This window comes from Lepidochelys kempii, chromosome 6, assembly GCF_965140285.1.
Source record: "Lepidochelys kempii isolate rLepKem1 chromosome 6, rLepKem1.hap1, whole genome shotgun sequence".
Lineage (NCBI taxonomy): Eukaryota > Metazoa > Chordata > Testudines > Cheloniidae > Lepidochelys > Lepidochelys kempii.
This window is the reverse complement of record NC_136385.1, coordinates 83,892,405-83,919,481: the sequence shown is the minus strand read 5'-3', so window position 1 is coordinate 83,919,481 and position 27,077 is coordinate 83,892,405. Positions and strand designations below refer to the sequence as shown.

Sequence of the window (27,077 nt, the reverse complement as noted above, 5' to 3'; positions counted from 1 at the left end):
CTAAGAGTAGGCTGCCATGAGCTGGAACTACTTTTCTGTGACTGATATTGGGGGAAACTTTTGGTGCTAATGCAACCTATCCTACACTGCACTCCCAAACACCTGCAAAATTCCCTCGAGTGTGGAAGCTGGAGCAGGAGCCATTTGATTTTGCCAGTGGGGCCACTCAATTCATTAAAAGGACTGGGATCTACCATTTGACTAGGGGAATTGCCAACTCTCTTCAAAAAACTTCCATGAAGAACCTCTCCCTTCTGGAGAAAGGGCACACTGGAGGAGAAAAGGAGAAAATTTTCAATGAGAAAAGAAAACTAACTGGAATAAATTTCCCAGGGGAAAAAAGTCCTTGCTAAAGACTAACAGAAAGCAATAGGAAATAACAGCTCCCTTCATGAAGTCAAAGATAGTGAAGAGGGGGTGGTCAGTTCTGCAAACATGCCCGCAGGAGGAATTTTTCTTGATGGAGGAGACAGACAGACAAAAGATTCTGCCTCTGTTCTCCTGAGTCGTACAGAAAGATCCATGACTAATGATATATGTTAAGTACAGTGGATTAATCCCAAGAAAAGCTGTGATTTTAAGGAAGTAAATCAGCTGGGAATGATCAATATCTTCTATATAGAAATAGCCAGTTATGATTACTAATAATTTTAAGGGGTTTTAGCGATTGTACTTTTTCGGCTGGTAAGGTAAAAATTTTTTTTACTTGTCTTAGAATAGTGAAATAGCTTTATTTTGTATAGTGGAGTAAGAAAGGAGTTAGAATAGTTTTACAAGCTAAGGGCCACATTCTACTATCAATCCATACACAAACTCTCCCACTGAAGTTAACATATAGAGATTGATACTAAGATATGACCTCACATTAACACATTAGTAAAACATCATGGGTGGGTACATTTTGTTTCCAAGTGGTAATTTAATACATTCTAGTATTCAGAATAAAAATACATTAATATTGTCAAACATAGGTATAAAATAAAGCTTTAAATAAAATTCCCAGAATACTATGTAAGAGCAAATCCATAATTTTATTCTTAACACTATTAACTTCAGGCTACATTTCTTAGGTCACCAGCCTCCTAAAAGCAAAAACAGTGTAAAACAAGTCTTCATTTGTTCAAAGCTTCAGTGATAAATATTTGCTAGTCTACTTTGTGAAGAACTGGTGCATTCTTTCCAACTTTACACTAAACAGATATACCAGAAAACTACCAGGACCCTACAGCTGGTGATTAATTTCTGGTTTCCTCTTGGTGTGTCTTAGAAAATGATCCAAGGCAATGCGGAAAGCAGCTGTAACTGGACATCAAAATCATGAACACTAAAAATAAAAATTAAACTCCTGAAGTATACTAGCAAACAAAATGTGAGCTACACATTTCTGACAGTACAATAGTTACTAAGGAATTTTCACACTCATTTTCATAAGAGATAAAAATATTTAAATAAATATTTATAGTAGATTGAAGCTGAAACAAACTCTAATGTACAAAATGGACAAATGTATCTATTTTTAAAATGTAAATATTCTTCTAGCTCATTTAAAAAGTGAATTTGCAGAATAAATTGAGTAGAGCACAGATATATGTGCTGAATTGCCTAAATAACCTGTACATTCACCATTCTGCCCTGTTCTGAAATCTTTGGTACTTCCTGGTTTATTATTTTATTTATTATAATTTATACAGAGCCCATTACCACAGTATCTAGGTGCACTGGGAATTTTATTAAAGTCAAAACATTTCCAAGGGGGCTAATACCCTACCACTCCCACCTTTATGTACCATAACTTTAAAAGGACAGAGACTAGAAAGGCCTTGTCCATAGAAAAATGACTAGGAAAAACAACTCGCAGTTACAGTAATGCCATATATCAATCTTTATGTCACCAGACTTAGATTTAGGTAATTCCAGAGACCAAGCTCTATCACCTGCATCTTATTTAGATTGGGTTTAAGATACTCAAACTTAACCCAGGCCTTTATCAATGCCAATTATTTGGAGAGCAAGGAAATGGCTCCTTCTGGATCTAACAAAAAGGACACACACAAAGAAGTGTTGTTAGCAGATTGATGATATTGCATGTCTTTTGTTTCATGATTTGCTCCAGCAGCTGCACATACACAATAAGGTGGTAAGAATATTGAGCTTCTTGAAACCCCACATCTGAGAACCATCTAAGAGGAAAATAAATCATCCTTCATCAATCTCTGGGAACTTTCCAATAGGAGGAGAGAGGGGGACCAACCTAAGGTAATTCCTGCCACTCCTGATAAGTCACACAAGTGAGTCAATGGCACCTAATGGAAAATTAGCAAGAACATATGACTTCTATCCATTTCCATGAGGGGAAAGTCAACAGAGACTAATGTTACTTCCATTCTACATCCCCCTCTGAAAGCTGGCTTATGTCCAAAGAAGTAGAAGATGTAAGATGCTGCTGGAGCTGGCTTGCCACCACCTTCTCAATTATCTTTCCAAGAAAAGGGAGGTTACTGACAAGACTATCATATAAAAAGTCGACACTGCCAACTGTCGTTTTCTATGAAACTACTGTACTGCCTTTCAATTACTGAGTGTGAAAGCTGGCATGCCCGACTCCATGCCAACTATTACAAGAAAACATACTACAGGTCACCTGGTAGCTGAACCAAATTCAAAGAAACATTAACATTCAAAACAAAAATCAACATAGTGATAACTCATTCATAGACATGATGTTTAAAATAACTTGAATATCATCTTGCACTGAAGAGCTCAAAACACTTGACAAATGTTAGTGGAATTAAGCCTCAAAACATCCTACCCCTTGTGAGGCAGGTAAGTAGTATTGAGTAAAATTTTCTGAAGTGCTTAAGAAACTGCTGCATCCACATGGAACCTTACTGACTTCAATCGGACTCCATGCAGACACAAGGGTCTGCCCAGTCAGATGTCATAGGATCAGGAACCAAGTGATTCATTCAGCAAGTCTTCTGCAGAAACAGGAATAAAACCAGTTTCCTGATGCCCTGGTCTACACCTTAACCACAAAAGACCATCCTTCCTTACCCCCTCCCTATGTGGTTTACCATATAGTCATGAACTTCTTTCATATCAGCACTTTCAGATTACTAATACAAGTCCATTATATAAAATGTTTTGAGAAAAACCATTAACTAATGACCTAATCTTAGCCTAACTAAAGCACAGCAAAAATATGCTTTAAAATATCATTGTAACAGGCTTCACCCCACATTAAAATTTTAACACTAGAATTTAGCCATCACAGATAAATGAACTAAATTTGTGAGCAATTTTGACCCAAGATTGTCATAATACATTTATTTCACCCTGTTGTGCATACACACTGAAATTAAAGTTCCTCCCATGGTTTTATCTTGCAAGACCAAATGATGTCATACAATGTGTAACTCTTTCCAAGGTATTATTTTTGAAAAGACATGCGATTCTGATCTATTTCTCCAGTTTTAAGTAATGTCAACCGTATTGTGGTTTGACAGAGATAAGATGATTTATAAAGGAGTTCTATATTTTTTTAACAGACAGTAGGGATACCTTTATATGCTCCAAAACAGCAGTTGCAACGTTTGTATGAAGATCGATGAGCCTTTTCTTTTCAAGTAGTTCTGGAAGAGAGCTGAAAAAATTAAATATAAAGTAAAACACTGAGTTGCACATTCTAGTGGAATTGTTCATTCACTATAATAAATGCATAAAATTATGAGAAGCAATGGTGAAGGTTACAAACTGAAAAACAAAGGAGTCAGGAAATACAAGAGTTAAGGTTCTCATAGAAACATTTACAGTATATTCAATGTGGGTAATTTAAGTAGCTGTAGTTTAGTGATAGAAAACAACTAACGTATATACAGTATGGGGAAAGTAATGCACCTAAATGTAAATGTATACAACTAGGAACAAAGAATACAGACCATACTAATAAGATGGGGGGACACTAGTCCGAGAAGCAGTTACTCTGAAAAAGACTTTTGGGCACAGGATAATCAGCTGAACATGAGATTCCAGTGTGATGCTATGGCCAAAAGGGCTAAAGGCTTCCTCGGATGCATAACTAGGGGTATCTCAAGTAGGCGTAGAGAGATCGTATAACCTCTGTATTTGGCACTGATGCAACCACTGCTAGAGTACTGTGTCTAGTTCTGGGGTATGCAATTCAAGAAGGATTGATCAGATACACTGTACTGGTGACTCATAGCCCCATAGAAGGTGCTCGGCACTGTGGCATCTGAATAATCACTTATTAGTGATTATCCTTGATCACAGGGATAACTAATAGAGGTCAGGACCTAATTTATCAATAGGAAGTGGGAAGAGTGTGCAGCCTAGCCACAGGCATAAATTTAGAGGCCTCCTGCAAGTTGAGTGAGCTGCCAACATAAGGAAAGTTTGGCTGCAAAGAGAGAAGGCCAAGGGATAACAATTAGAAAGGCACCAAGTCCCCAAGAAAAGTAACTGACAGAAGAAACAGAAAAAAAACCCAATACACCTAACAAACATACCCTAAATGTAGGCTATATAAAAAAAAGCCACAAGAGTAAAAAAACAAAAAACAAAACCAAATAAAACACCATAGGTAGAAGATCAGCAGCAGAGTGGGGGCTACCCATTTTAGAGCACTTAGTGCAACATGTATGACTACTTGCCTTGGGAGCAGGTGGTGTATGTACACATGCGGTGCGAGCAATTCACATCCATCAGAGACAGAGTATGGGCTCTTGAGGCCAGAGTGGCTGAACTGGAGGACAATGAGAGACGGTGGGGTATACAGAAGAGACTTTTAGAGACAAAGTAGGGTGGTCCCACCTCCTGTCCAACAGCCCCTATGCTGTTAAGGAGGATGAAAATCTTGGGGCAGGAGAGCATCAAGCTGGAGTAGAAGGAAACAGTCCCATAGTTGGGACCCACCTTCCAGATGATGTCATGATATCCTCTTGCACTGAGGATATCCCTCCGGGGTGCAGGGGCTTACTAGGAAGAGACAGGCAATTGTAGTGGGGATTTGATTACTAGAAACAGATTATGATAACCAGGAGAACTGCATGGTAAATTGCCAGCTGGATGTAAAGATAGCAGATCTCACGAGATATTAAGACGGCCCTGTAGGTAGTGCTGGGGATCAACTGGTGGTTGTGCTACATGTAAGTATCAATGAATTGGGAAAGGTAGGAGAGAGGTACTGGAGGGCAAATTTAGGCTGCTAGGTAACAGATCAAAGTCCAGGACTACCATGGTGGCATTTTCTGAATTACTTACATTTCCACATGCAGGGCCAGTAAGACAGGCAGGACTGCAAGGTCTCAATGCATGAATGAGATGATGGTACAAGGAGGAGGGATTTAGGTTTATTAAGAACTGGGGAACATTTGGGTAAGGAGTAGCCTATACAGGAGAGATTGGCTCCACATAAAAAAAAAAAAAACGGAACCAGACTGCTGGCATGTAAAACTAAAAAGGCTGTAGTGGATTTTTTAAACCAAGGGATGGGGGAAAGCTGACACGTGCATAGTAGTACACTGTTCAGGCAGACAGTGGAGTGGACGAAGATCTAACTCTGGAAGGAGAAAGCAGTAAAGAAAGATTTTCTAAATGGGAGCCCAAAATGGCCAAGATTGCATGCTATAATAGTACAGGGCTGGAGGACATGGGGATAGAAACCAAAAAGAATGTTTCCCACAGGAACCCTGACATGTGCTTGGAAAGATGATCTGGGCTCCCTATCAGATCATACAACTCCCAAGAGAACAAAGTATATGGGTGGCAGATATCTTCCAACTATGTTTTGAAGAGATGGAAGAAAATGAACACTCAAATAGCGAAGTCACACTATTCGGGTGTTTTAGGGCCTTCCCGAAATCCAGTCACAGTTTCAATTCCAGAACTCATCGGTCCAGAGGCAGAAGCACTTAAAATGGCAGATAAGGATAGCAGGGGTGACTCTAGCTGTGTCATCACCATAAGATGACTCAGTGCAGGAAACATCTTCAGTATTGAGAAAGTCTGCACCAGAGACATCTGAACCATGAAGGTCGGTGGCCAAGTCATGGGCTCAGAGATGATTGCTAGCAAGTGTTACAGTATTGACACTAGTACTGAGGAGTTATTACTGGGGAAAATATGGTCCATCGGTACTCTGTGACCAGTTAATACATCACAGGGATCCAGTCAGGGCTGCAAACTGCTTTTCCATTGAGGGGCATGAGCCAACAGAGAGACATGGCTCATCTTACTAGGCACTAGGGAGGGTGACCTTTGTCTATGCTTACCCTGGGAACTCTGTTCCTTCCCACCCCTTCCTGACAACAACTGGGCGTAGACTCAGTGACCTAGGGGTTCAATGTCTTTGATGAAGAATGAACACAGAGACTTGGTGTACGGCTGCATCTCACCAGAACATTAGCCAAGAGCAAATGAGCCAGCTTGACAGGATTTTTAGCTTCAGACTCTGAAGAGGCCCTTTTTGATAGCTCCAGAAGAAAGCTTGAAAAGGGCTATCAGGCCTTTCTGCATTCTTTTGGAAAAGGAGAGACAGATTAAACATTTGTCAGAGATGTGTCCCTCACTGAGACAAAACAGACACCTGGAGTATTCACCATGGTGTAAGTATGGACCACAGTTTCAGGTGGTACCTGTGGGTACTTGGTGACCAGCCATTGCACGAGAGGGACACAATATGGGCCATAAGGCCATATACCAGCCTTGCAAGAGGGATATGTTTAAAATGTCAGGGTTTTGGCTCAGCCATACTGGGTCAGACCAATGGTCCATCTAGCCCACTATCCTGTCTTCCGACAGTGGCCAATGCCAGAAGTTTCAGAGGGAATGAAAAGAACAGGGCAATCACCAAGTGATCCATCCCCTGTTGTCCACTCCCAGCATCTGACAGTCAGAGGCTTAATGACAGCCAGAGCATGGGGTTGTATCCCTGACCATCTTGGCTAATAATAGTCATTGATGGACCTATCATCCCATGACCTTAACTAATTATTTTATTAAACCAGTTATAGTTTGACCTTTACAACATCCCACTGCAGTGAGTTCCATAGATTAGCTGTGCATTGTGTGGAAAAAGTACTTCCTCATGTTTGTATTAAACCTGCTGCCTATTAATTTCACTGGGTGACCTCTGGTTCTTACATTACATGAATAATCCCTTATTCACTTTCTTCACGCCATTCATGATTTCATAGACCTCTGTCATATCCCTCCTTAGTCATCTCGTTTCCAAACTGAATAGTGCTAGTCATTTTAATCTCTCTTCAGATGGAAGCTGTTCCCATACCCTTAATCATTTTTGTTGCACGTCTTGGTAACTTTTCCATTTCTAATATATATTTTTTGAGATGGGGTGACCCAAATTGCATACAGTATTCAAGGTGTGGATGTACCATGGATTTCTATAGTGGCATTATGACATTTACTGTCTTATCTATCCCTTTCCTAATGGCTCCTAAACTTGTTAGCTTTTTTGACTGCTGCTGCACACTGAGTGGATGTTTTCAGAAAACTATCCACAAGGACTCCAAAATCTCTTTCTTGAGTGGTAACAGATAATTTAGATCCCATAATTTTGTATGCATAGTTGGGATTATACTTACTTTGCATTTGTCAACATTCAATTTCAATTGCCATTTTGTTGCTCATTCAAGTACTTTTGTGAGCTCCCTTTGTATCTCTTTGTCTCAGCTTTGGACGTAACTATCTTGTGTACTTTTGTATTGTCTGCAAACTTTGCCACCTCACTGTTTAGCCCTTTTTCCAGATCATTTATGAATGTATTGAACAGCAATGGGCCCAGTACAGATCCATGGAGGACAGAGCTATTTACCTCTCTCCCCTCTGAAAACTGGCCATTTATTCCAACCCTTAGTTTCTTGTCTTTTAACCAATTACTGATCCATGACAGGACCGTCCCTCTTATCCCATGACTGCTTACTTTGTTTAAGAGCCTTTGGTGAGGGACCTTGTCAAAGTTAGTATTTTTGCAATTTCGTATTTGAGTTCCTTCAAAACTCTTGGGTGAATACCATCTGGTTTTGGTGACTTATTACTGTTTAATATATCAATTTGTTCCCAAACTTCCTCTACAGACACCTCAATCTGGAATAGCCTCTCAGATCTGTCACCTAAAAAGAATGTCTCAGCGGTGGGAAACTACCTCACATCCTCTGCAGTGAAGACTGATTCATTTAAAAAGAATTCATTTAACTTCTCTGCAATGGCCTTGTCTTCCTTGAGTGCTCCTTTAGCATCTTGATTACCCATTGGCCCTACTGATTGTTTGGCGGGTTTCCTGTTTCTGATGTACTTAAAACGTATTTTGCTGTTAGTTTTTGAGTCTTTTTCCTAGCTGCTCTTCAAATTCTTTTTTTGGCCTGCCTAATTATACTTTTACACTTGACTTACCAGAGTTTATTCTTCTGTTTTCCTCAGTAGGATTTGACTTCCAATTTTTATATGCCTTTTTGCCTCTAACTGCTTCTTTTACTCTGTTGTTGAGCCATGGTGGCATTTTTTGGGTCCTCTTACGATTCTTTTTAATTTGGGGTATACATTTAGTTTCAGCCTCTGTTATGGTGGTTTTTAAAAAGTTTCTATGCAGCTTGCAGGCATTTCACTCGTGACTGTTCCTTTTAATTCCTGTTTAACTATCTTCCTCACGTTTGTGTAGTTCCCCTTTCTGAAGTTAAATGCTACTATGGTAGGCTTTTTGGTTTTCTCCCTAACCCACAAGGATGTTAAAATTAATTATATTATGGTAGCTACCAAGAAGTTCAGCTATATTCATCTCCTGGACCAGATCCTGTGCACCACTTAGGATTAAATCAAAAATTGTCTCTCCCCTTGGGGGTTCCAGGTCTAGCTGCATCAACAAGCAGTCATTAATGGTATCTAGAATCCTTATTTCTGCATCCCTTCCCGAGGTGACATGTACACAGTCGATTTGGGGTAGTTGAAATCCCCCATTATTGTTGAGTCCTCTATTTTTATACCTCTCTAGCCTTCCTGAGCATCTAAGTACCCGTTACATGGGGTAACTTCACACCTAAACGGAATTCCTAGTGATTAATCTTATCATTTTGCCAATGAGTGTTAAACTACAACAACTGTAAATTAATGCTAACTACACTAATTATTCAAGTATAATAAACTAGCCTAACAACTAGTTTCACAGTGTGAAGAGTAAAGTGCGTGGTTCGGTGTCACCCCCATAGGTGGTAAAAAGGAAGTTAAGGAACTGAGGGGCAGTTGGGCCCACTCCACACCTTTAGTCCTTGGATGGGGGTGTGGCATGTGACGACATCTAATCCCAATGGGTTCTGCTGGCCAGTAGAATCCAATCTCACACGAATGGACTGCATGTGCACCAGAAGCAGAATCCAAGCAGATAATCACTGAAAGAACAATCTCCTCCAAAGTCTATTTTTTGAGGTTTTGCCATACCGGGCAACAAACATCTAAATTCTTGCTTAACATTCCAATTGATATTTTGAAAGTTGGTAAAATCATCAGGAGATATTAAAATCAGAACAGCGGAAAATATACCTAATGGAAAGCTATTTTATCTACACTACTAGTGCTTTATTAATTACTTACCTAACAGCTGAAGTTAGCTTAGCTGTATTATCAGAAAGCATACTTATTGCTCCTTCATCCTCCCCTTCAATTCCCTGTGGAAAGAGTTTCATTAAGGTACATCCATGTATACTGGAGACACAAAACCATATTTGTAAATATGTTAATTTATTTCTTCTCTATTTTCTCACACTGACAGTGTCGGGAGAATAATACTTCTACTACGCACATCCATAAAGAACTTATTGGCCAAAAAATTTTAATTAAAATTATAAATGAAAAAGTCTAGGAGTTAGAAAAACCACATTGTACAGATGTCATTCGAAACAAAGAGGAAGGTGGGCTTCCTAAAGGCCATAATCCATTTTAGATAATAATTTGAAGAATTTCACAGATCATGGAGAAGTCCCTGACCACTTTGGATATGGTGGTACAGAAAGAACATTATCAAGGTGTTTGGATCAAGACCAAAGTCTATTACCACCTTACAACTAATTTAGGAGGGGCTGTTTTCAACATGTTTGTCTTCAAACCCGACTCAGATTAAAATTGCTGTGCATTTTTGGAGTGGCTGTTAACATATGAACCTGGTTACCCCACATTACAATTTTTTTCAAATACTTAAATAATTAAGTCTCTTATACATATTAAGAGATCAGTGTTGTTAAACTGATTATTTACAACAGCAGTCCTGTAACTCTGTGAGTCACTGAATACTTTTATGAACATATCCTTCTGAGTCTCATTTGGACATGCTGCATTATCATCACAATAAATTCAGGCACATAATCATGTTTACGTATTTACAATAGTGCATTCACTTCAAAGGATGAAGTGATATTTCACAATGGCTTGAAGTCTTCCACATGCATGATCTTCTTTTATTAATATAAGTTTTCTAAAAACCTGTTTTTAAAGTATACTTTATCTGGCTGCATGCTAAAATGTTCATTTTCCCCCAAATTCATGGCACCCTTTGCCCTATCATCATTTTACATCCAAAGTGCTTCCCTTCCCAGAATGTGACGGTCAAGATAGTGAGAACTGGCATAAGCTAAAGGAGAGGGGGTTAGTTACTATAATTGGAAGTTCTTCAGAATGCGTGGTCCCTATGTGGATTCCAGCGTGGGTGCGCATGTGTGCCACGTGCTGAAGCCGGAATTGTTCATAGTAGCATCCATTGAGCTGCGCGTGCATAGTGCATCGCCGTGTGGTGTGTCAGAGGCTTTAGGAGGCTGCGTGGGTTGACGCAGAGAAGCCCGGAGCAGAGGGGAAGGAGGGCAGGATTGGAATCCAGATAGACCACACATCTCAAAGAACCTCCAGTTACAGTAAGTAACCTCTTCTTCTTCGAGTGATGGTCCCTATTTGGATTTCAAGCATCAGAGAGTAGCGAGCAGCGCTCAGGTAGGAGGCCGGCGCAAGTGCTCGAAGAAGTGCGGAGAACAGCATGGCCCACTGCAGCATCCATTGATGTGGTAGAAGCAATGGCATAATGGGTGGTAAAGGTGTCGACCGAGGCCCATGTGGTTGCTCTGCAGATGTCATGTCATGGGACGTCTGCCAGGAAGATGGATGTAGCAACGTGAGCCCACATGGAGTACAGGAGAGCATGTAGCAGTCCGTGATGCAATAAGGGAAGCGTTGCGACGAAAGGGCGCAGCCACGGCAACGCTCCGCAATGGCAATAAAAAGCCAGGGGAAGGCCCGGAAGTCATGGGTGTGCTGGAAGTAAAAGGCCAATGCTCAGTGAACATCTAGGATGTGAAAAGCACATTCCTGGGAGAGGCATGTGACTTAAGGTAGAAGATAAGGAGGTGCATACACTGATTGAGGTGAAATGGAGAGGCGATTTCGGGGAGGAATTTGGGATGGAGATGTGGGAAGACCGTGTCCTGGTGAAAGACTATAAAGGGGGGCTCCGCCATCATGGCCACCAGTTCACTAACTCATCTTGCAGAGGTGATGGCCACCAAAAAGATCACCTTCATGGAAAGATAGGCAAGGGAGCAGCTTGCGAGTGGCTCAAATGGCAGTTTGGTGAGGGTTGAGAGGACGAGGTTACAGTCTCAGGAAGTAGTAGGCTTCCAGACGGTGGGAAAGGCACTGAGAAAGCCGTGAAGGAAACGGGAGGTAATCGGGTGAGTGAAGATGGAGAAAGCATCCACAGGAGGAAGGAAAGCACTGAGCACTGCCAGGTGGATGTGGACAGAGGAGTGGGCAAGACCTCACTGCCAAAGATGGAGGAAGTAATCCAGAATGGTGGGAATGGAAACAGAGTCCAACTAGAGCTGGTGGTGCTGTACCCAGGCAGTAAAATGGTGCCATCTGGCTTGATAGATGGACTAGATACAGATCCTAGTGGATGGACGGTGACTATGCGTAAGGATGTCACGAATAGGAGAGGAGCATATGTTGTCTATGCGTGAGCCCCATCCAAATACCAGGCCATGAGATGGAGAGGACTCAGGATGGGATGATGCAGATGGCCGTGCGCTTGTGTGAGGAGATCTGGAACGTCTGGGAGATGGATTAGAGGACGAACAGAGAGATGGAGGAGATCCGTGTACCAATACTGGTCAGGACAGAAGGGGGCTATAAGAAGATGATTCGCGTGATCGTGCTGCACTTTGCGGAGGACTTGGGGAAGCAGAGGAATAGGCAGGAAGTCATAGTGTAGCCCGGGGTCCAGGGATTGAGGAGGGCATTGCCCTGGGAGCTGAGGCCGAGGGCTCCCCAGAGCAAAAGAGGGGAAGCTTGTGGATCTCCGGTGTGGCGAAAAGGTCCCAACTTGGCATGCCCCACGGGCGGAAGAGGGACCAAAGAGTGGGGTAGTGAAGTTCCCACTTATGATTGGCATGGAAGGAGTGGCTGAGCACGTCAGCCAGGGAGTTGCTGCTGCTGGGGTGGTGAACAGGTCTTCAGCGTGATGTTGTGCCGAGGCACCAGTTCCACAGGAGGATGGCCTCTGTAGAAAGGACTGGGCTCCGCCTTGTCTGTTGATGTAAACAACTGCTGTCATGTTGTCTGACAAAAGTTGCACATGGCGAGATCGAAGGAGGGGCAAGAAAGCCCAGCAGGCAAAGTGGACGACCTGCAGTTGTAAGTTGCTGATATGCATCTGCACCTGCCTGGGTGACCAGAGGCCCTGAGCCATGTGGTTGGCCAGATGAGTGCCCCATCCGATGAGTGAGGCATCTGTCATGACGGTAAAGGGAACGGTGGCTAAGACTGTGGATGGGTTGCACCACCAGGTGAGAACTGGTGGGGGAATGAGGACCTGTTTGTTGAACTGCAGGTTGTAGACAGAGTGGAGCCACAGTTGGAGGCAGCGCAGATCGAGATGGGCGTAGTGTGAAAGACGTGCAGGCCGCCATATTGTCCAGAAGGGAGAGGCCGTGACGGATGCATGTGCGAGGGCGGTGGCAGAACTGTGCGATAAGGGCGGGGAGACCAGTGAAGCAATCGGAGGGAAGGAAAGGGCAGGCCACGACAGAGTCCAGGCGAGCACCTACAAAGGTGAGAGAGCGGTTGGGGCGATGATCGTCTTCTCCCCGTTGATGAAAATTCCTAGGGTGTCAAGGACGGCACACAGGATATGAAGAGTGGTAAGAAGACGGAATAGGAATGATGCTGCGAGGAGCCAATAGTCTAGGTACGGAAACACCGAGTGACCTAGGTGGCGCATGTAAGCTGCCATGACAGCAAAGACCTTTGTGAAGATGCAGGGGGCAGTAGCAATCCCGAAGGGCAGAACCCGGAACTGGTAGTGAGAACAGTTGACCGTGAAGCAGAGGAATTTGCAACGAGCAGGCTGGATGTCAATATGGAAATTGTACCAAGAGCTGTGAACCAGGCTCCATGGGAAAGGGAGGGGATAATGAAAGGGAGGGTGACCACCCGAAAATGGAACTTGCAAATAAATTTGTTCAGAGGTCCAAGATAGGGCAAAAGCCATCCCCTTTCTTTGACATGAGGAAATAGGAGGAATACAAGCCGTGGCCATGGCAGCACTGTGGAATGAGTTCTATAGTGCCCTTCTGGATGAGGGCATCCGCTTCCTCTCAGAGGAAGTTAGAGTGTGATAACATGGCAGGGTGCTCCTGAGGTGGGCAGCGAGGCGGGAAGGAGAGAAATTAGATGACGTATCCCTGGTAGACAATGTCCAGCACCCAGCCGTTGGTGGTAATCTTTCCCCAGTTGCGAGTGATGAGGCCAAGGTGACCCCCGAAAACTACCCGTGGAGTAGTGAGCAGAGATGGGGGAGGTTCGTGGGTCTTGGGGAAGGAGGCAAAAGGGCTGCTTGAAGGAACCTTGAGGCAGCGTGGAAGTAGAAGGAGTAGCAGTAGTAGAGTAGCGAGGTAATTGGGAACACAGACGATGTTGAGAAGAATATGGTGGGTGCTGGTGGTACGGGCTGGTACGTGGCATAAGGTGGTACTAGAGTCCTTGAGGGAATGGAAGGACTCGTCAGTTTTGTTTCTAAACTTGTGGTTGTTGAAGGGGAGGTTCTCAAGGGTGGTTTGGACCTCTTTTGGGAAGCCACTAGATTGGAGCCAGGAGTCCTGGCAAAGTATGAGCCCAGATGCCAGAGAGCGGGACGCAGTATAGGCAGCATTGACCATGTCCTGGAGAGTGACCTTGGCCACTAACTTGCCTTCATCCAGTTGACGTTGGAAGTCCTGCTGCCTCTCTGGAGGGAGGAAGGCCTGGAAGTCCATGAGTTTGGAGTATGAAAAGAAGTCATACTTGGCCAGGATGGCCTGGTAGCTGGCAATGTGGAATTGGAGGCCAGCAGAAAAGTAGATCTGGTGTCCCGTTCTTGGCGGCCTGACCAGGGGGCTTAGATCGTAGGTGTTGCTGGCGGGTGTGCTTGGTCACGGCTTGGACCACCAGGGAGTTGGGGGGCATGTGGGTGAAAGGAAAGTCTGTGCCCTTAGAGGGCATGAAGTACTGGTGTTCTGCCTGTTTCGGTGTTGGGGCACAGGGGTGTGCCAGATGGTCTGGGCCGGTTGTAGAAGGGTGTTGTGAACAGGGAGTGTGGTACACGAGGGTCCAGAAGATTGTAAGATGTCTAGGAATTCGACAGCAGACTGAGGGATGTGGCCATTGACCAAAGTAAGTCCTGGTACGGCATGAGGTTGGCAGGAGGTGAGAGAGAGGAGAAAATGATAGCATCGTCCCAGAGACGAGGAGGCGCCCATATGGACTGGTGCTGGCGAAGGTGCCTGCTGGTGCCACCAGAGCGGAGATGGCTGAAGGGTCCTCGAAGACAAAGGGAGGGGCTGTGTGCATCAGGGACACCCAGTGCCATGAGTGAGATGGCATTCCATGCTCATGATAGGGCTTCCAGGCAGCCCAATAGAGCCAGGCATAGGGGTCACCAGGCAGTGGTGGTGACAAGGTGTAGGGGTACCACGGGTCGGCTGGTGGGGCATATATTGGAGGGTACAGTTGGCACCAAGGGTCCAGACTGAAGGACCGCATGGGTGAGAACGTGGGGTCTGGGTAGGAGGATCTTAAACTTAAACTTAGCCATCAGTGTGTGTGTGTGGGGGTGTAGCGGGGTGGTCACCTGCTCCAGCCTTAGAGGGCTGTGGCTGGGAGCAAGCAGTTCCCAGGCTGATTGGGGAAGCAGGCTCAGCTGTGGCCACGCCCCAATCAGGGCCCAGCCGGTCCTTATAAGAGGGCACTGGGCCAGGAGCATATGTCTAGGGAGATGGGCCTGGCTGCTGGGGAACTTGAGAAGGTACCTGGAGTGGGGCAGGGCTGGGGAAAGCCAGAGGAGCTGGGAGGCTCCAGACTGGAAAAGCCCCAGGCTGCAGGCCTGGCAGACGGCCTAAGACAAGATACTGGGGTTGCAACAGAGCAGCCCACGGGTAGGCCAAGGCAGCAGGTCCAAACCCCTCTTGCCTGTGATGATTGGCTTATACATTGCAGTCCGCCCCAGTGTGCGGGGGCTCAATGTTGACTGGCAGTAGCCAAAACCTGAGGCAAGGTGGGGATAGCAGGTGGGGGTTCCCTGGGGAGGGGAGACCCAGAGACTGTGGGGGTACTGCCAGGGGGCAGCACCCTGGGTAAAAGAGGTCTGGGGGTCCGGGAGGGACACGGGGCCAGCGGCAAGTGGGACACCGGCCTGCAGAGGGCGCTCTGGAGGCTGGAAGAGCTAATTCCCTGAGAGACCAGCAGGAGGCGCCACAGGGGTGAGTCCCGCACCGTGACAGTGGGGGGACAAAAGTCCTGGCATGCACGGCACCAGGCAGGCAAGTCCAGACAGGGCCGGTGGAGTGGACGGAACTGGGGGCACCGGCGGTGAGCCAGTCACTGGGGCTGGCACCAGCACAGCTTGGACTTGTGCTCGGAGCGGGACTTCTTCAGAGCGGGAGTGTCCAAGTTGGCGCGCGACTTCTTACCCAATCTGGCATGGCTTGAGGAGGCAACACTGAGCTTGGGGGCTGTCCCCGTTGGGGAGCCACCCTTGTGCCCATGGATGCGCTTTATGTGCACACGGTGGGCTTTTGGTGGGTGCACCAGTGCTGGGTGGGAAGACCCCAGAGAGGTGCTCACGCCGGTGTCGAATGCCATTCCAGTGGATCCATGGGTCCTGGATATGGGCATGCACTTGGGCGCATTATCTCTTCCATGAGGTGTTTGCGGAGGCACAGTTCTCTAGCCTCCCGGGTGCATGGTGGGAATAATTGGCAGATGGAGCAATGGGCAGCAATGTGAGCCTTGCCAAGGCAATTAAGACAAAATTGGTGCTCATTGCTCACAGAGAAGGAGCACGGGCATGAGGCGCAGTATTTAAACCCGGCTTACCAGAGTACAGTCCCAGAGCTGGGGGGGAGGGGGGAAGTCCCCAGAGAGAAGTCCAACGGAAAGTAACCAGCCAATTAATTAATAATGAACAGACCACTACTAAACTAAAGAAAAACTATGTACAATGGACAAAAGCAGTTCTTTTATCAAGCTAAGAGCACCGAGGAAGAGAGATTCCAACTCTGGCCATGCAGTGGTAAAAGGGAACTGGAGCAGCGTTGACCTGCACAGCCTCTTAAAGCCTTGGACGTGCCACGTAGCTGATGCACATGCGGATCAATGGATATTACTAGCAATAGTTCCGGCTCCGGCGCATGGCACCCATGCACACCCATGCTTGGAATCCATGTAGGGACCATCACTCAAAGAACAACATTTGTTGATGCTGATGTTTCCAAAGCATGGAACAAAGCCCTATACAAGTATTCTCATAATTTATATAAAAACAAAATATGTTAAACAAAATATATGTACGTTAAACCTTACCATAATACTTTTAAGCCTTTTGACCTCATCTTCTTGAGCTCTGTAGGATTCCAGCTCTTGCTGAACAGACTCTGCTACCTCTGGGAAAGGACTAAAGCAATATTACATATCAGGTTCTGTTAAACAGTCAAATTTAAGCAGAACCACCATATGGTTTGTATGATCAAAATAACGGTTGAAATGCCTTTCAGATAGGTTTATGAAATACCAATTCACTACTATAATAATGAAGCATCAAACATACAGAAAATAACGAATATATGAAATTAATCAAACATATGATTAAGCTTTCAGTACAAATATCCATTACTTTTTATATGCTTTATTAAATCCACTTATAAAAATTAATACATAGTGATGGCACCATAGATGCATACTCTCTACATAATAAAAAAACCCCCCCAAAGCAGATGAATACGAAGAGGTAAAATTACTATCCCAGCAGATCCACTAACATCAGTGTTTCAAATTGCTGAAGACATTATCTGTATTTCCACAAAACCCTAAAAGTAAAGCTACTGCAATAGGTAAGGATTAGTAATAAAGCAATTCCTCAACTATTTTACCTGAAGGAATTAAATCTACTAGTCATGAGGTCTCTATCGTAAGTAATTTCATTTTCATAAACATTCGGAACAGTAAAATACTGGGATATCCAAATGGATCAGATTGACATCTTTCTTTAAATCTAATAATGTGACCAGACCACACTACACAGCAGAGTTTCAGTTTCCATTTTTTTATAGCTTTAGTCACATAAAACTTTCTTAGCATATCCAGTGCACTCTACTACCTTGTTTATGAATCATAAGAATTAAGTGATTATGTTTAATTTAGCATTTTCCGTATTATCAAAGAACTCCATTTCTCCCTATAGATCCAATCTGATTTTCCCCCTGAATTGGGAACACATTTCAAAGCTTTTTCACAGATCAAATCTTACTCCACAGGTACATGAGAAACTGGGCTAACAGTACCTTTAGAATTAAATAGAAAGCATCTACTCAATTTGCAAACAGATTTGTCACTTGTACGCTTTATTCAAAAGAACATTTAAACATTCCTAAACTAAGTAAAACTGCTAGTGAATTCCTTAAAATGAGATTAATTCCTCTACGCTATTTACATAGATTGCACTATACCAGACATACCTAATTTTATGAAATTACACAAAGTTCTTTGGGTAGAGTAATGTGGCTTATGACCCTCATTTGCACAGATATGACCCTCTATCAAGCTTCCTCAAAGATATGGAAAAAATATTAGTATGTTAAGGGTAATTCTTCATTAGAAGTTGACTAATTTAAATATAAAATCTGGAATTGTTCCGCTCACCTGCCTTTATGCTTTTGCCAAAATTTATCAGCTGGAGTTAAGTCATATGATTTTTTATTCTTTTTCTTTGGTCTAGCCCCTGCTGGAGAATTTTCCATTCCTGAAGATTCCTCTAGATTAACTCTGTTCAAATGGAAATCCTAGAAAAGAATAATCTTAATTAAACATCCACAATTTCAATCCAAAACTGAGAATCAAAAATATTCTTATCATGAATCAAAATAACTAGAAGACCTCTATATGTTTATTTTGATGAAATCCTATGATAGATCTTCCAAATGAAATGGACAATTCAAATTATTAGCGGGCTTATTCCTTCACCCACTTACTTCCCTGGTCCTTCTCGCATGAACAGAGAGCAACAATACCCGAAGTCCAAAGGTGCAAACAATTTGATGTTTATTGGGGTGAACTTCCAGCAAGCATGATTCCAGTTTCCTTCCTTAGTGTCCCCCTTCCCAGCTCTGACACCACAGAGCCTTACACCTGTGTCCCTGTTCCCATTCCTGCCCTTAGCCAAACATGATTCCAATTTCCCCACCCCCATTCCCTGTTCCCATTTCCCCCACACACCCACTCACTTCCTGATTGACTGCAGACTATATAGTAAAACTTGAGTTCCGCTTAGCTATACTTTAACCAATCGTTTTCCTGAAATTTAACTAACCAATCCTAACATATTGTAACATGATCATATCCAATTATATCCCACCACCTTAATTAGTTTATACCCAGCAAAATTAATTATACAATAGACAGGAACAGTCACAGAACCAGACAGAGATTATACAGACAAACAATAGGGAAATGGGGACTACAGTGACAGAACAACAAAGACATGAGGATTTCACATCCCAGCTATTGATAAGTGAGTTCTTGCCAGACAGGATGCTATCAAACTAAGTTTCCTTTTACATTTTCTAGGCACTTCCCTTTCTCTGGAGGTGACAGGCATTATCAGGACAGGAGTGTATTCCTAACAGCCCAATAGCACCTTCTTTCAATGTGACTAGTTTGGAATGTGAGGATGTGACCAGTCGCTTCCCAGCTTATGGCTGCCTCTGTTGCTTAGCCGAAGATCTTAGCCTAAGAACAGAACCTCACACTGTCACAGTAAGAGAAGGACCTTACACTGGCAGACAGTGATTTTGATTCTTTCTTTTATACCTTTAACTAGCCAAGTGTTAAGAATACACCTAAATTCTTAAAGTATAGGCCTTTAGAGACAGGCCTGAATATCTATATCCTAACACAAATCCTCTCTAAAAATCTCTAGGCTGTATGTATAATCTTTCTTCCTTAATGTTTTAAAATAGACTATTTTGCCACCAGTCTTTTCCATTGAGCAAATGTTTTATTTTACTATTTATTCTAGGGTAACCAAAAGCACCTATTTTTGTTAAATATCTGTGCACCAGCCCGAAGAAGTTTACTAACCAACCTAAGATAACATAAGCAGAGTTAGGAGCCTGGTGTAGTTTATTCAAAGTCAAAGTAATTTAAAGCTATAATAGAAAAAGAATTTCCAGTGAGTGCAAGCATATTTGTCCTGTCCAATTCACATTCAAGAGCACACACAGAGATTTCCTAAGTAGACATGATAACCTACTTTGCTTTCTGTATGTAAACTGGAGTTGTCTGACTTAAAATGATTCTATAAATGCACTGTAGAAGGTGCACAGGTTTTCATATGGGATTTGTACAGGCAATTCAGTAATTTAGAACGTATTTGTACAGGGCTGCCTTAGGTTTCCTCAGTGTTGTAGAGAAATGTTGTAGTCTAATGATGATGATCCAATTACACCAAAATTGTGGATGCAGTACTGAGAGACCAAGTTTTTCCCTGCTGCAAAAACCTGAACAAGATGGACCTGGTGGAGATCACCGAGAGGAAAATTCTATGGTTATACTCAGTATTTTCAACAGATGATTCTGTCTGAAGAATCCACATGGAAACAGGCGAGATTCTGACCCCAGAAACTACAGATCTCATTCAGAAGACATGGCTGTCTGAATGTTTCCAAAAAGCCTCTTGTAACCCTCTCCCCATTCCCTTGTCAGTATGGCATCTCTACATTGACTATAATGATTGAATGGATTCCCCCTGGTTGTGGAAGTAAAAAATGTAGGTGAGCAAATGAGTCACACTCACTCCCTACAAACAGATCTCCAATCCTGAACACCATCTGGAGATAGGGCCGCAATGGTGACACTCCCCCACTCCACTCACCATGTATGGTGAATCCCTTCCTCACAGAGTTTTGAGATTAATTCATTCATGCTGAATGATTAATTATTCCTCTCTCCCCCCGCCCTCATTTTGAGTGATTGGGGAGGGGAAAATTCTCTTTTAGACAAAATTTTAAATTCTACACATGTCCTCTGCTCAGCCTTCATAACTTTAGAGGAAAATGGGTCACCTTTGGGTTTCATAAGATTAAACAAACACCTTCTTTAAAAATATGAAAGGGGCTTGTAGGGTTGCCAGGTGTCTGGTTTTCGACCGGAAAGCCCAGTCGAAAAGGGACCCTCGGGCTCTAGTGAGCACCACTGACTGGGCCGTTAAAAGTCCGGTCCGCTGTGCATCGGGGCTAAGGCAGGCTCTGTGCCTGCCATGGCTCCGCGCGGCTCCCAGAAGCAGCAGCAAGTCCCCCCTCCAGCTCTTATGCCCTGGGCAGCCATGGGGCTCTGCGTGCTGCCCCATCTGCAGGTGCTGTCTTCGTAATTCCCACTGTCCAGGAACTGGGGCCAATGAGCTGTAGGGGCAGTGCCTGTGGATGGGCAGTGTGCAGAGCTGCCTGGCCGTGCCTTCACGTAGGAGCAGGAAGGGGGACATGCCGTTGCTTCCGGGAGCTGCTTGAGGTAAGTGCCGCCCGGAGCCTGCCCCCCCCCCGCACCCAAACCCCTGCCCCAGCCCTGATCCCTCTCCCACCCTCCGAACGCCTTGATCCCAGCCCGGAGCCCCCTACTGCACCCCAAACACCTCATCCCCAGCCCCACTCCAGAGCCTGCACCCCGAGACGGAGACCTCACACTCCCCCCGTGCCCCAACCCTGATCTCTCTCCCGCCCTCCAAACCCCTCTGTCCCAGCTTTGCACCCTCCTATACCCCAAATCCCTCATCCCCAACCCCACACCAGAGCCCGCTCCCCCAGTCAGAGTCCTCATCCCCTCCAGCACTCCGAACCCCTCGGCCCCAGTCCAGAGCCTCCTCCCGCATTCTGAACCACTCAGCCCCAGCCCAGAGCTCCCTCCCACACTCCAAACCCCTCATTTCTGGTCCCACTCCAGAACCCATGCCCCCAGCTCAGAGCCCATACCCCCCCACCCCCTCGGCCTCAGCTCGGAGCCCCCTCCCGCATTCTGAACCTCTCAGTCCCAACCTGGAGGCCTCTCCCACACTCCAAACCTCTTGGCCCCAGCTTGTAGCTCCCTCCCACATTCCGAACCCCTTTGCCCCACCTCTGAATCCGCATCCCCGCCTCAGCCCGGAGCCCCCTCCCATACTTCGAGCCCCTCAGTTCCACCTCCCAGCCCAGAGCACCCTCCTACACCCCAAACCTCTTATCCCTGGCCCCACCCCAGAGCCCGCACCCTCAGTCGGAGTCCTCACCCCTCTCCCGCATACCAATCCCCTGCCTAGTGAAAATGAGCGAATGAGTGAGAGTGGAGAGAGCGAACAACAGAGGGAGGGGTGGGTTATGACAGTTGGCAGTTTGGTGAAAGGTCCCACACTCACCTGCGGTGGGAAACGGAACGCTGCGGCTGGGAGCTGGCGGAGTGGAGCGGGCTGGGCTGCTCCGCTTCCGCCACTGCTGGTGAATGCGGGGGGGAATCCCTTCCCCCAAACCACCTCCCCTGAGCGACACGGCTGGGGCTGGGGCCAGGGCAGCAGAGTGGGCTGCTCCCGGCCCCCTGCTAATCCCCCGGGCCACTCTGGGACTGTGGGGCCCCCAAAAGTGCCCCCACACAGCTCCTGTCTCCCAGACCTGGGGGAAAGGGGAAGCCCCTGATCACCCCGAGACCCTTTGCCCCTTATCCAACCCCTGGGCACCGGCCCGGCACCCTTAACACGCTGGTTGGAGCTTTACCACATTGTATGCGAACCAGCATTATATTGGGTCACGTTATATAGGGGTAGAGGTGTACTTATAAATGTCTATAAATCTGGCCCTAGGTTTTTTGTTTTTTAAACTTTTTCAAAATACATGATGATTCTGAAACAGTGCAGGAATTGCAAACTTCACCCAAAAAGTACTAGAAATGGTTTTAACACAAACCATATCTTTAAATCCTTTCATATTGGAACTTGGATTTTTCCTGGCTTAAAGGTGACTGCAGGCAATGGTGCCCCTAAGCCACAGGCCCCGTGGAGTTGAACTTGGCAAGACATCAGATGTAAACAAATTACAACATGCAAAGAAATGGGAAATGGTGAAGATGCTTTCACATACATTTTCATAAAGGTTACTCCATTCAGGAAGGATATAAACAGATTATCTTAATGACATTGTGTACAAGATATTTGGAAACTAAATACTAGAAAATCTGATGACTTTTGCTGGAGAGTGATGTCACTGTCACCTAATCATCACCTTGGTAACTATTTTCCTATTACAATTTAGAACCCTGTCAACAAAGTCATTCAAGCCATTTCATAAAATGTTGTGCTCATTCAGTGAAGAGCCTGGCATGATTTTTTTTTTCAACTGGATACTGCGCCTGCTTTTGAAATTAAATTTTTCCCCTTGATACTAAACTAGAGATCACTCATGTTTCCAAGGGGTGTACAAACTTTGCTAACAGGTTGAACTAGACATTTTAAGAACAAAACATGCATATTCAACAAATGTTGACTTTACAAACAATCTTACAGCCTCAAAAAGGCAGTGACTTTCCATCAGCTGAAAAGTGTAAATGCAAAATACACACCACATGCACAATTTCTATAAAAAGAATTCTATAAAACCCCACAAGAGATTAAAAAAATGTCACCTCAGTGATGCAACAGTTTTCAGACAACTCTATGTGCCCGTACATAACTCACAGTAACTGAGCATGTAGGAATGTATATTGCACTTTTAGCATGAACTACAGATTGTGGATGTATATCACAACCTCAGCAACAAATACAAAACACTAACTCAGAGAAGTTACATTAGTAGGTCACGTGACATTCATTTTAATATATGTTAAAGAGAACTAATATCCTTCCTGATTTTTTCTATGCAGTTAAATAAAAATTTTATTAGCATATTTTTACATTAGGTTTTTATAGTTATGTATTTTACATATATATAAATAAATTTCTCCAGTTAAGTAACAAGATTTCCTTCTATTAAAATAAATTTCCAATATAACATGCAGCTGAATTAGGAATTAGGTTGCATATCCTTTTCACCATTAACAATGGAGCTCTAAGACATATTAGGTCAGCCAGACATTTATAGAACTATGTTAAAAAAAAAAAAAAAGCCTTTAATTGCAAGTTGTTTTATAAAATCAGCTCTGGAAGATGTAAATGTTCTAAGCTCCATGCGACTTCCAAAACAAAATAAATATTTATGAAAGTTCTTTCAGCAAGTTCATTTACCAGCTGGTATTTCTCTATATAGAACATCTACACCATCTTGTGGAGAAGAAAGGTAAAGTAAGAAATCTCTAAAAACTCAAACTGATACCAAGAGCTGTTTTAAAACTTACTAAAACAATACAAAATATTTACATTTCAGAATAGATAGAATTAAACCATTATAATCTGTACATTTCATAAAACATCCAAAAAGCAAGCTAACAGCAACCTCCCATCATGACAATTTAGTGTCATAAGCATTTGTCTTTGTAGATGGGGAATGAGAGAACACAAGATTTGTATAGGATAGCTGCAGAACAAACCTCAAGTCTTCTTATCTTAGAAAATGACAAACATGAAAATCAGTGACAAAACTTAGATCTAACTGATTTAAGACAAATTTTTGCATTAAGAGAAATAAAGCTAACACAAAAAGTATGATTCCAAACTTCTGAAAAACAGCCCTGCATAACTGAATTACCAGTATCTTAATAACTACAGCAACATTTTAAATAGTAAATGTTTTAAGAAGGTACTGCAATGTCAAAACTCCCAACCCTTTACAATAAACCTTCCAGATTTGTTTTAGATGAAATAGCTTCCAAATAAATTCAGTATATAAAATACGATTTTGATTAAGGGCTGTTACTATAAGGGCTGTTACTATATTTAAGAGTAAACTGAAAATGCAACTGTACTTTCAATAATAAAAATGAAGTTTATTCTCCTACCAGTACGTCATGCACTAAGGCCTGGTATGTCCAAGTATGGTGTAGAGGAGTTGCTAAATCTATGTTTCTGTCAACAAGGACTAACAAAGGCCTTTGGAAGCTGTAAATAAAAGACATTTTGTCAGTAACTCTTTATACATATTTGGAGGAGTCTCTCAGTCTCTTCAGAAATATCACAGATATTCTTTGCAGTTTTTCTGTACTGCCAATCTCTTTAAAATCAGTGACCTCACACCTTAGTGATTCAGGGGCCAAATTAGCAATCAGCATTACCCAAAAGAGTAACAGTATTGTGAATTCATTGTTTCATTTACTATGGTACTACATATTCATATTTAAACAATATGACAGGGGAAATATTTTGTTTATATATATTATTCTCACAGCAAAATGACTGACCAAATATTATTTTATCAACTACAATTGGTTAATAACACAGTAAAAGCATCCTGATTGGTTAATAATTTAGACTGGTTAATAATTAAATCACAGTGTTTTAATACCATGTGCTGCAAAGAGCCGCAGGAGACACACTGAACAGCCACTTACAACTCGGGAGCCTGAGTCTGAGTATCACTGCTTTAAATATTATTCTGCAAATTGTATGTACTACCATGCTGAATTTACAACTTTAGGGAGTTTGCCTTGGGACATAATTAACTGAGAGAATTCACAAAGATAAGATTGAGACCAAGAAATCAGCAATATTAAAAAAAGACTGAAAGTTACACTAAATTCTCATCATCCATATAAAAGCCCAAAGACATATAAACCTTCATATTTCAGGGCAAAAGCCAAATCCTAATTGGCAGGTATTAGAAAGAAACTTCCTGTTTAGGCAGATTATTCCATAATTTTCTGTTACAGAGTTTGTTTCACCTTCCTCTGAAGCATGTTGGAGCTGGCCACTGCCAAAAATGGGATACTGATTAGATAGACATGGGTCTGATGTGATAAGGCAACTCTCACGCTTCTGTTATAACTAAAGAGCTACCACACACAATTTTAAATCCAAGTCAAATAACCAACACCGACCAGCCTTCTTAGTTAATAGCTTAGTTACACAGATTCATGACTGATTATTGAATAGAGACTGTATTAGTATCAATGGGTGATAATCACCTTCTAGCAATGGACATTAATAAAATATTCAGGATGATTAGATTAGATTTGTCAGCAGCTTATGAAATTATTGACTCGTCCACGGAAAGTGGTGAGGTGGACGGATGAAATAGTTTGGGTGGGTTTGGTTCTTCTGAAAAAGATTCTAGGAGTAGTACTGAATCACTGCTTGTGCCCCATGCCCCAAAAGGAACCTCACATCTGCAATCTCTCTCTCGGGGGCCCATCATGCCACCTCTCCTGTTTGATTTGTACGTGAAGCCACAAAGAGCTTATGGCTTACATTGTCATCAACATGCTGATACTCAACTCCGAGTAAAATTTTCAAAAGTGCCTAAGTAGATTAGGAAAAATCAGTGAGATTTAAACTCCTAAAAGGGTGTTTTTTCCTACTTCTGAAAAGGGGACTGTCACGGTTCCTCCCCCACTCTGAACTCTAGGGTACAGATGTGGGGACCTGCATGAAAAACCTCCTAAGCTTATCTTTACCAGCTTAGGTCAAAACTTCCCCAAGGTACAAAATATTACACCTTGGACTGGCCGCTACCACCACCAAACTAATACTGGTTACTGGGGAAGAGCTGTTTGGACGCGTCCTTCCCCCCAAAATACTTCCCAAAACCTTGCACCCCACTTCCTGGACAAGGTTTGGTAAAAAGCCTCACCAATTTGCCTAGGTGACTACAGACCCAGACCCTTGGATCTTAAGAATAATGAACAATCCTCCCAACACTTGCACCCCCCCTTTCCTGGGAAATGTTGGATAAAAAGCCTCACCAATTTGCATAGGTGACCACAGACCCAAACCCTTGGATCTGAGAACAATGAAAAAGCATTCAGTGTTTTACAAGAAGACTTTTAATAAAAAATAGAAGTAAATAGAAATAAAGAAATCCCCCCTGTAAAATCAGGATGGTAGATATCTTACAGGGTAATTAGATTCAAAAACATAGAGAACCCCTCTAGGCAAAACCTTAAGTTACAAAAAAGATACACAGACAGAAGTAGTTATTCTATTCAGCACAATTCTTTTCTCAGCCATTTAAAGAAATCATAATCTAACACATACCTAGCTAGATTACTTACTAAAAGTTCTAAGACTCCATTCCTGTTCTGTCCCTGGCCAAGACGACTACAGACAGACCCAGACCCTTTGTTTCTCTCCCTCCTCCCAGCTTTTGAAAGTATCTTGTCTCCTCATTGGTCATTTTGGTCAGGTGCCAGCGAGGTTACCTTTAGCTTCTTAACCCTTTACAGGTGAGAGGAGCTTTCCCCTGGCCAGGAGGGATTTCAAAGGGGTTTACCCTTCCCTTTATATTTATGACAGGGACTTCAGCACTTTTTGAACGTTTTATCCCATCTCCTTTTCAATGAACCCAAATACTATCATTTCATTACTCTCCAAGGGTCTG

The 27,077-nt window shown here is 43.4% G+C and overlaps 1 protein-coding gene across 3 annotated transcripts in view; it reads right to left on the bottom strand.

Moving 5' to 3' along the window:
* SCFD1 (sec1 family domain containing 1) overlaps positions 1–27,077 on the bottom strand; it is a 124,495-nt gene that overhangs the window by 75,774 nt on the left and 21,644 nt on the right. For all 3 annotated transcript variants that reach the window (XM_073348922.1, XM_073348924.1, XM_073348923.2), the window contains exons 10-14: positions 24,544–24,643; positions 18,241–18,380; positions 16,906–16,996; positions 9,622–9,695; positions 3,562–3,643 (exon numbers count right to left, since the gene is read on the bottom strand). In XM_073348922.1, coding sequence (XP_073205023.1) covers positions 3,562–3,643; positions 9,622–9,695; positions 16,906–16,996; positions 18,241–18,380; positions 24,544–24,643 — 487 coding nt within the window. The remainder of the gene's footprint in view (positions 1–3,561; positions 3,644–9,621; positions 9,696–16,905; positions 16,997–18,240; positions 18,381–24,543; positions 24,644–27,077) is intronic.